General features: G+C 38.3%; 2 protein-coding genes across 3 annotated transcripts; both read left to right on the top strand.

The window, feature by feature from the left end:
• The first annotated feature begins 711 nt into the window (after positions 1-711).
• LOC108808731 (LOB domain-containing protein 1-like) lies at positions 712-2,355 on the top strand. The gene is given in 3 exon segments (XM_057001202.1): positions 712-772; positions 775-1,064; positions 1,550-2,355. Coding segments are annotated over 3 exon segments (720 nt in total). The 5' UTR covers positions 712-726; the 3' UTR covers positions 1,934-2,355.
• Positions 2,242-10,066, top strand: LOC108808737 (tRNA ligase 1). 2 transcript variants are annotated; one of them, XM_018580845.2, is made up of 27 exons: positions 2,242-2,351; positions 2,561-2,884; positions 2,984-3,034; positions 3,121-3,203; positions 3,622-3,721; positions 3,815-3,893; positions 4,023-4,146; positions 4,501-4,607; positions 4,713-4,841; positions 4,946-5,010; positions 5,126-5,290; positions 5,452-5,612; positions 5,714-5,745; positions 6,039-6,202; positions 6,319-6,398; positions 6,612-6,677; positions 6,839-7,128; positions 7,304-7,411; positions 7,499-7,596; positions 7,974-8,034; positions 8,144-8,220; positions 8,324-8,395; positions 8,483-8,559; positions 8,644-8,724; positions 9,058-9,160; positions 9,299-9,457; positions 9,531-10,066. In XM_018580845.2, the coding sequence occupies exons 2-27, from the start codon at positions 2,618-2,620 to the stop codon at positions 9,927-9,929; spliced, it is 3,198 nt and encodes a 1,065-aa protein (XP_018436347.2). In that variant the 5' UTR covers positions 2,242-2,351; positions 2,561-2,617; the 3' UTR covers positions 9,930-10,066. The 2 variants fall into 2 exon arrangements, with proteins under 2 accessions (XP_018436347.2, XP_056857181.1); XM_057001201.1 differs by having other exon boundaries at positions 2,244-2,355.
• The last annotated feature ends 197 nt before the right edge of the window (positions 10,067-10,263 follow it).

Genomic DNA, 10,263 nt, shown 5'->3' with positions numbered 1-10,263 from the left:
CACTTATTGAGATTTGGAAAATAAAGGTATTCATAAGAGTCTAGTGTTTTTGTATTTTTCATATGTATACCGCCACTTCGAAAGATAAGTCGTTCAAGTAGAAAGTCTTAGGAAAATACGCATAACTAAATTACAAAGGAGTTCCAAGAATATTGGTTAATACAAACAAAATACGTTTCAGCATAAATTAGGCAACCTAAAAAATCACGTGGTGTATTTCACTAATTACTTAAGTAGGAGTACGACCTGCAAGTCACCGGTAAATTCTCAACAAAAAAACCTTTACTGCAACATGTTTTAATTTTTATTATTATTGTACTCTAAAATATAGATCAAGCTATACATTTAGTCTACTTGAAACTTTACCTAACTTAAGGAGAAGAAAATAAGAAACATCCAGTGTTTTGGAGTCGCTTAGTGAAATCTTCATAAGCAGAAACTGTACTCTAGAATCTAGAGGTTAAGAGTAAAAGACCCGTACATTAATAACCAATCAATGCGAGCTATTATGGACTTTTATAAAAGACTGATATATTGTAATATAAGAGCATTGGAGAAAAGTTTGATCAAAAAAAAAAAAAAAAAAAAAGAGCATTGGAGAAAAATCAAGAGGAGAAGAAATTAGTTGTGCCAAAGTCAAGCAACCGTTGAAACTTGAAAGCGTGGAAAGAATTTAGGAGCCACCGCAATGTGGAAACATATACATGTTTCATCACCAAAAAAAATATGGCGTCATTTATGATGTCAGGTGGTCATCTCACTTTGCCTATATATAGACATATCTACCAAAAAGCACTTCACCCTCAACACACTTGATAATGCTCGATATGGAGATTAAGTGTGACGCTTCTGCCGCTATCGTCTCTGCTTCTCCAACGTCTTCTCCTCCTCTACCACAGCTTTCACCACGTTTGGTTCTTAGCCCATGCGCCGCTTGCAAAATCTTGAGGCGGCGTTGCGGAGATAAATGCGTTTTGGCGCCGTACTTCCCTCCAACGGAGCCAGCTAAGTTCACCATCGCCCACCGTGTGTTTGGAGCCAGCAACATCATTAAGCTCTTACAGGTAATTGCTAGTTATGTACTGGTGTAATAATTATAATATCTTCGAATACTAAAACTGTAAATGTGAATGCTGTCTTTATTCTAATGAGGTTCTAGTGAAATGGTTGTTTAGAAAAAATGGGTTCATCGGTCATGTGAGAATTAGATCTTAATTGTTCTGTAATGTTGATATTAACTTCAGACGCACATTTTAGCCCAAAAAAAACCTTCAGACGCACACATGTTCAACCTCCCTAACCTTTTTTTTTCTTTCTTAATTAAAATAAAAATCTAACCTTCCCCAATATATATACATAAATAAATGATTTATTTGTCCTTGTCAACATTTTCGTTTTCATGCACATTTGAAAAAGTCTTGTATAATAATAGCCTCTTGGTCAAATATCAATACGCAAAGTATTAGCTTATCATCGCTCTCTCTTCATTCTTTAGCCTTAATCACTTTCTTCCCCGTTATATAATTACTTATGACATGTATTTTCTCAGGAACTTCCCGAATCACAGAGAACTGATGCGGTAAACAGTATGGTGTACGAAGCCGGAGCTAGAATTAGAGACCCGATCTATGGATGTGCCGGTGCCATATATAATCTACAAAGACAAGTGAGTGAACTCCAAGCACAGCTAGCAAAAGCTCAAGTGGAGATAGTGAGTATGCAGTTACAAAGATCAAATCTACTAGAATTGATTCACAACATGGACCAACCAAACCAAGAGCAACATAATATGTCCTTCGACAGCTCCTTTGGAAATTGTGATGAGTTCATTAACAGCCCTGACGAAGAGAGCAATGATTTTGGATTCCTTGAAGACAACAAGTACTCCAACACCAAGGCCTCAATGCTGTGGTGTGATCCTCTTTGGATATGATATTAACTATTCACTTCACTTTAAAGCCCTTCAGTTAAGTTACTCAGGGTTAGTTAGCAAACTTAGTATAATACACATGATATTAGAGAGACACTTAATGTAATAAATGTATGTTGAATTTATTGGAAATTTTAATATGTCAAATGGTTCTACTATTGAAAAATATGAGCCAAATGAGGCCCATTTATTATTAGGTTTCTTCCAACAATCTCCTACTTCTCTTCTGATCAAATAGTGAAGAATATGGGCCATATTAGGCCCATTTATTACCGGGACCGTCTTTGTTACAAATTACAATGCTCTTCTTCCGATTAAACAGAAAAGACTTGACCGCGCTTTGGTGTCTCTCGGCAAAAGGCACGTTGACAGTTGACTTTGTACTGGCTCTCTCGTGTAACCGCCGCCGATCATCTTATCCGTAGGTTACTTAGCCTCCTCTCTTTTGGTTCTAATTAGATTTTATTTTTTTCTACGTTCGATATGCCTAAGAAACATGTGTGCTAGACTTTCCTTATTTCATCTCGAAATCTGAACAACCTCAGCAAAAGTTTTATCGAAGTTTCGATTGCTTCACTGATAATGTGGTATGAATATGAATGTTTGACTTTGTTGATTTTCTGTTGGTAGATAAAAGAAAAAAGCTCACGCTGATCATCATCATAAAGTGGCAAGTAAAATCCGAAGATGGATGCTTCATCTGGATCCAGTGATCGTTCTGTTGCAGAAGCAGTAAGCAACCAAATTGGCGAGTTGACTCTCGAGGAAAGCAACGCTAATAATGTTCCAGTCAACCACGGTGGACCGTCTTCGGCATCACCTGGAGAAGAAGCAATACCTCGAAAAGCAGATCTCAACTTGGAGAATTTCACGGTGGACGAGTCGAGTTGTTGCCGTGCTCAGATCAGAGCCTCTTTCTATCCAAAGTTTGAGAACGAAAAGACTGACCAAGAGGTAGTTTAGTTCCCTATCGTTTTTGTGGCACTGATTTTTTTTCTTTTTAAACAATTTTGCTTTGTTTTCATGTTGCGTTTTATCTTGCTTTTCTGGCAGATAAGGACACGGATGATTGAGATGGTGTCTAAAGGGTTGGCAACGCTGGAGGTATGGTTCTAACTGCAACATAGCGCAATGACAAATCTGAAGTTGTAACTGTCTAAGCACCTTTTTCTAATAAACATGTTTTACAGGTATCTCTAAAGCATTCAGGCTCTCTCTTTATGTACGCTGGTCATGTGGGTGGAGCATATGCAAAGAACAGTTATGGTAACATGTAAGCTTATTTATTCCTTAGCTTTAGTTTTCCCCTCCTTTTTTTTTTCTGTATTCCTTTCTTTATCCATGTTGAGTATTTCAAATGAATAAAACCGATACTCAAGCTTTAGATTTTGTTTGTGCCTTTTCATACATTTCACTTACAGTACGGAATCTCCATCTTAGTTTTATAAATTAGTTATGTCCGATTTCTTATGCTATGTTAATTGCTTGTTGATGGTATTGCTGTCGTTTGCAGTATAGACGTTGTGGTGGAGATAGATTTTGAAAACTTTTTTATGAAGGAAATTCATTTTACTACTCTTTTCTTTCTAGTGCTGTTCTGTGGATTTTTTCTGGTGCTTGCAAAATGAGATAGAGTCTAAAAGTTTATTATCTCATAAGTCATATGATAACTACAATGCTTCGTTTTGCAGTTTTACTGCAGTTGGCGTTTTTGTTCTTTCTCGGATGTTTAGGGAGGCTTGGGGAACTCAGGCGTTAAAGAAGGAAGCAGAGTTTAATGATTTTCTTGAGGTATTTCCACGGCAGAACTTTTTAAGGAATCAAAAATTTTAAATGCTTGAGGCTTAGTCAATTGCCAGAAGCTCATAATGTCATTTCTCTCAGGAAAATCGCATGTGTGTATCTATGGAACTAGTAACAGCTGTTCTTGGAGATCATGGTCAACGTCCACTGGATGATTTTGGTGAAGTTTTTTCTTTCTTAGAAGTTCTAGAGTCATTGCCTTTCATAATGTACTTATGCCGTATTTGTAGAAGTTGAGTAGGCCTGCTAAAGTCGTCTAACTAATAAAATGTTGATTTGCATCTCGCAGTGGTAGTGACGGCTGTTACCGAGTTAGGTAATGGTAAGCCCAAGTTCTATTCAACTTCCGAAATAATTGCATTTTGCCGGATTTGGCGTCTGCCAACAAATCACGTTTGGCTGTTTTCCACAAGGTAACTTCAAGCCTTTCAAAACATTGCTGTTATCTTCTTCCTTTGTGATGTTGGTCTTCATTGTCACTTTACCCAGGACCTTAGTTGTTTTAAATAGAATTGTTGTGAAGACAGAGCTTGAAATACATTTAGCTAAGGATATTTTATTCCAAGGGTTTAGTGTTCCTCTAGTTGGCTCTGTGATATCTGTTTGATACTTTGATGCATGTACTAGCCTCACTCCATGAAACTCAAACACTAGAGATTTGTGGTTGTGCTAGTATTAGACATATGTTTGGTTGCAACACTGTTGTAAGAATTTTTATTAAAGTACTAACAGTGACGGTTGCGTGTATTTTGTCAAAAAATCTGAAGGAAATCGGTGACCTCTTTTTTTGCCGCATTTGATGCACTATGTGAAGAAGGGATAGCAACCTCAGTCTGTAGAGCTCTTGATGAAGTAGCTGATATATCGGTCCCAGGTAATGTTTTAACTTTCTGTAGTCAGTTTTTTTTTCTTTTGTGAGATTTCATATTAGTTTTTCAAGGAATTTAAAATGAACAAACTTTTGGATGAAAATAAGCAGGCTCCAAGGACCATGTGAAGGTCCAGGGTGAGATATTAGAGGGTCTTGTGGCGCGTATCGTGAGCAGTGGGAGTGCCAGAGATATGGAAGATGTCTTGAGAGATCATCCTCCACCACCCTGTGATGGAGGTGCATTACCTTATCTACGTTGGTTTCGTAACATTCCACTCTATCAAGTCCACATAGATTTACAGTTTTCCGCTTTCTTGTTTTTTTTTTCTTCAAAATTTCAGCTAATCTTGATTTGGGACTCAGTTTAAGAGAGATATGTGCTGCCCATCGATCTAGCGAGCAACAGGTTCGAAAATAATTGAAAGAACAGAAGTTTCATAACGTTGAATTTTTTTCTGTCTTCTTTAAGTAAAGGTTTCTCACTCTAGAGGGGCTCTTTCCTTTTCTTCTTGGTGCTGTAGCAAATAAGGGAACTTTTAAAGAGTGTTGGCCGAAGCTTTTGCCCCAATAACTTGGATTGGTTTGGAGATGAATCTGTAGATTGTTATCCTAAAAATGCAGACAAATCTGTAGTAACAAAATTCCTGGAATCTCAGCCTGCAGATTATTCGACTAGTAAATTACAGGTAACTTGAGCTCTGTTGAATTTTGCATGTGGAGTTTAATTTTCAGAAACGATTGATTATATATATCTTTCACTTGAAATGTTTTTTTCACGTGGTTAGTATTTTAACAGTTTCTATTCTTTATGTGCTTTTGATGAGCGACCAAATATTTGCATGAATAGGAAATGGTACGCTTGATAAAGAATAGACGTCTTCCAGCCGCATTCAAGTGCTACCATAATTTTCATCGAGCTAATGACGTATCACCTGACAACCTATTTTATAAATTGGTTGTCCATGTGCGCAGTGATTCAGCATTTAGGCGTTACGAGAAAGAGATGAGGTTATATTTAAAGCCTTCCTGATTACTTATGTCTTTCTGTTTGATCAAACTAAGAAAATATTGGTTTCTTTTTAGTCAACCATTCAGTTACCTTGTTTCAGGGCCATGCCTGGCTTGTGGCCTTTATATCGAGGTAAATATATTATTTGTTGGTTATTCTTTATCTTTGTTCTTAAAGACAATAACGATTCTGATTAATTTACTAGATTTAGTACTTGGTCTCTACTTGCTTTAGTTCCTAGCATTTGTTAAAAGGAACTTTGCAAGGAAGTTAAAATTTCCAAAACTAGTCAGATTGGTTTGTTGTGGTAGACACATTGGTCTCGCTAAACAGAATAATTCGACATATCAATAGAGACCATTACCATCTGTTCTTTCCTTATATTAGTTAGTGATTCTCTTCTGCGTTTCTCTTTTTTTTTTCAGGTTTCTTTGTTGATATTAATTTGTTCAAGTCAAACAAAGGGAGAGATCCGATGACTCTGAAAAGCCTTGATAATACGGTCAAAGATGCCGGTGAAAAAGGAAAGGATGGTTTGGATGATGATGATGCTAACTTAATGATCAAACTCAAGTTTCTCACGTACAAGGTATGTTTTTCTCAAGAAGTTCTTCTAGCTAGAGGCATTTTTGATTGGTTGCACTTTTCTACGTCTTTCTCAGCATTGTTATCGTAATGCTGGACATGTCTTCAATTCTTTGACAGTTGAGAACCTTTCTGATCCGCAATTACTTACCAATTCTGTTTAAGGAGGGGCCAGCAGCTTATAAAGCCTCCTACCTTGGGTGAGCTACTTTCTCCCTTTGCATATAGAGACTGATGAACATGCGTTGAGTTGTGAATCAAAATGGGGAGGCTACTTGTAGCCTGTTTATTATGTTATTGATTGTGTATCTAAAAGGAAGGAGCAGCGTGGTTGAGACATCGGGGATTCTTGATATTGTCAAACTGTATATTTGATTTTTATTTAAAACTATTATTGTTGTTTCTGTATCCAGGCAAATGAATAGATGGGGTACTTCGGTTGGAAAGCAGAAGGAACTGTCCAAGATGCTTGATGAATGGTACCAGAATCACTTTACAGATCTATACCAGAATCAATTTCCTGACCAAACGTCTAACCTACTGCCTAGTGCCTTTCGTTCAATGTTTTTCCGCGTTTTGAATGTTGATTAAAACCCTCGCAACAAGGTTTAGCATCTTTTCATCTCTTTTCAATGCTCAGGGCTGCTCACATAATAAGAAAACGTGGGAATAATCAGCTATCTTCATCAGTATATCTAAGCGAAGCTGAGCCATTCCTGAAGCAGTACGCGGAACGGAGCCCAGAGAATCAGGTTTTGATAGGGTCTGCTGGGAATATAGTGAGAGCTGAGGACTTCTTGGCCATTGTTGACGGTGATCTTGATGAAGAAGGCGATCTTGTGAAGAAAGAGAAAGTGACACCAGCTACTCCTGAGCCAGCTATGCAAGATGCTGTTCAGAAGAATGAGGGGTTAATTGTATTCTTTCCAGGTATTCCTTTTTTCATATATTCTGGTTGCATGTTCTATTTCATTTTGTGACAGTTTGTTATTTTTAAGCTGTTGATGGTGACCAGAAGTGAGAGAGCACTATATTTTTTAGATTCCGTTTTCTTTAAGATTCCTCTCTTTCCCTCTGATTTCTGCAATTTTCAATGTGTTCTCAGGAATTCCAGGAAGCGCTAAATCTGCTCTTTGTAAGGAGTTATTGAACGCCCCAGGTGGCTTAGGGGATGATCGGCCAGTGCATAGTCTGATGGGTGATCTTGTCAAAGGTATTTAAAAATGTAGGATCTTGCCGAAACTGTTCTGGCCTGTCAATTTTGCTAGCCACCTCATGAAGTATTCTACATGCTGGACAGGAAAATATTGGCCAAAGGTTGCTGATGAACATCGTAAAAAGCCACAATCAATTATGTTGGCTGACAAAAATGCCCCAAATGAAGACGTCTGGAGACAGGTATTTAATCATGTGCACCCTCTCCTTGTAAGCTAGCATTTCGGGTTCATCTCTACCTATGAGTCTTTGCTTATTATCGAGTAGATTCATAAAACAGACATTGCAAATATTGTCATGGTCAGTTGCTTTTCTTGCCTATTGGCCACTAAGGTTACTTTTGAGAGACCACAATACGGTTACTTTGTTTACTGAAAAAAGATTCTTTGATATAGATGTAACCTGCCTTTATATATGTACATGGGTAGGTTGTATTGTGGAAGTCTTGTTATCTTTTTGAGTAGTCATATCAAAATTAAGTCGGTGACCTGATATCTTTCTTCTTTCTGTGTGTCTTAAAATGTCTGGTTTTAGTATATGATTATTTGTTTTCGTATTAGATTGAAGTCATGTGCCGGAAAACTAAGGTTACTGCGGTTCCAGTCGTTGCTGATTCCGAAGGTATGTAACTACGCATCCATTGTTTAATGATTTTCGGCTTTGGCTCATCTTATGTACTCGCTGCAATTGTTGTTTTACATTATTTTTATGGCCCCTTGTGAATGCACAGGAACCGAGTCAAATCCATATTCACTTGATGCCTTGGCTGTTTTCATGTTCCGTGTACTTCAAAGAGTTGATCATCCGGTATGCAACTCCATCTGTAACACAGTCCATCATCCAACTTTTACTACATCACTGTATTGCTTAACGAGCTATTGTTTCTTTCATATGAAATGAATCTTGTCAGGGGAATCTCGACAAGACATCTGCGAATGCAGGCAATGTGCTATTGATGTTTTACCACCTTTATGAGGGAAAGGTATTATCACATACGCCTAACTGTTCTTTAAGCAAAATCCATGATTGGATCTCAAAATTTATTTTGAACTGTCCCTTAAACTTTCAGAACCGCGAAGAATTTGAAGGTGAATTGATTGAGCGCTTTGGCTCCCTCGTCAAGATGCCACTGTTTAGATCAGACAGGTATATATTTTTGTACAGTACACGAGAGACATATCCATTTGGTTGCTAAACCAGTTAATTAACTTCTCTTTTTGCATATTAAAGGAGTCCTTTACCTGATCCTGTTAAATCGATATTTGAGGAGGGCATTGACTTGTTCCAGCTCCACAGGAGAAGGCATGGGAGGTGGGTAGTAGCCAACACTGCCATTTTCATGAGAAGTTGAATTATATAAAACCTAAAGGATACTGTGAAAACCAGTAACAAAGCATTTTGGAACAACCGTCTGCATAGACAGTAACAAATGCAATGACAATTTAACAAAAAGTGATGAGGAAGACATCAAAAGCATTCATGTTTGTTTACTCTGCATTCATGTTTCAAGAGATACCTTACGAATAAGTGTGGTCACAGACGTTTTAATTTCTTGTTGTTACAGTCTTTTTTTTTGGTTGCTTTTTTAGCTTTGGTTTGTCCGTTTGCTGACCTTTTGTTTCCTTCATATGCTTCTTGCTCTAGACTTGAGTCGGCAAAAGGAACATACGCAGCGGAATGGTCTAAATGGGAGAAACAGCTGCGCGATACTTTAGCTGCAAATTCGGAGTATTTCAATTCTGTTCAGGTAATACATCCTCTTGTCATTGATGGCTCGAATCGAATTCCATGCTTGGTATTGTAAGGGCTTAGTACAGGATACAAGAGTATAAGGAAGACTTGGATGTGGATATGATGTCTTTGTTTTCTGGTTTGCTCCTTTCAGGTTCCGTTTGAGTCTGCGGTTCAGCAAGTGCGAGAAGAGCTAAAAAGAATCGCAAAGGGTGAATACAAACCACCAAGTTCAGTGAAAACACAACATGGGTCTATTACATTCGCTGCCGTCAACTTGCATGTAACTCAAGTCCAGAGTCTTCTTGAAAAGGTAGCCAACAAGATTTTTGAAGTACCCTTAAAATACATTTCTTCATTTTTTAAAGGTGTTTTGTTCTTATCAGTTGGCCGCATCAAACCCAACAATGAGATCTTTTCTAGAGGGGAAAAAGAAGAGCATAGAGGAAAAACTTGAACGGGCTCACGTGACGCTTGCCCACAAGAGAAGCCACGGAGTAGCAGCTGTAGCCAGATACGGTCAGCATCTAAACAGAGAGGTACCCGTAGAGCTCACCGAGTTCATCTTCAACGACAAGATGGCCGCTTTTACAGCTCATATCGGATCTGTGGACGGAGAGACCGTAGTCTGCAAGAACGAGTGGCCGCATGTTACCTTGTGGACTGCAGAAGGCGTTACGGCCAGAGAAGCCAACGCGTTACCCCAGCTTTACGCAGACGGAAAGGCAAGCCGCATGGTGATAGATCCTCCTGCCTCAGTCTCGGGTCCTCTGGAGTTTTTCTGAATTACTTAGCTTGATATTGCTAGTGTAACCCCCATTAACCATGGCTACCTTATTATAGTGGCCACTAACGTTACAATCAATGAAAGTTTTTGTGACATAGACATTCGTATTTATAGAAATGACATAGTTATCGATGATTAGTATTTAGTAGCTAAACATTGGTTACATAACCTCGATTTAAAGGCGTGGTAGCGACATGTTTCCTCAGGAACTTCCCGAATAACAAAGAACTGATGCGGTAAACAGTATGGTGTATGAAGCCGGAGCTAGAATTAGAGACCCGATCTATGGATGTGCCGGTGCCATATACAATCTACAAAGACAAGTGAGTGAA

Source organism: Raphanus sativus, unplaced genomic scaffold (genome assembly GCF_000801105.2).
Source record: "Raphanus sativus cultivar WK10039 unplaced genomic scaffold, ASM80110v3 Scaffold3359, whole genome shotgun sequence".
NCBI lineage: Eukaryota > Viridiplantae > Streptophyta > Magnoliopsida > Brassicales > Brassicaceae > Raphanus > Raphanus sativus.
This window is presented reverse-complemented; position numbering and strand designations above follow the sequence as displayed.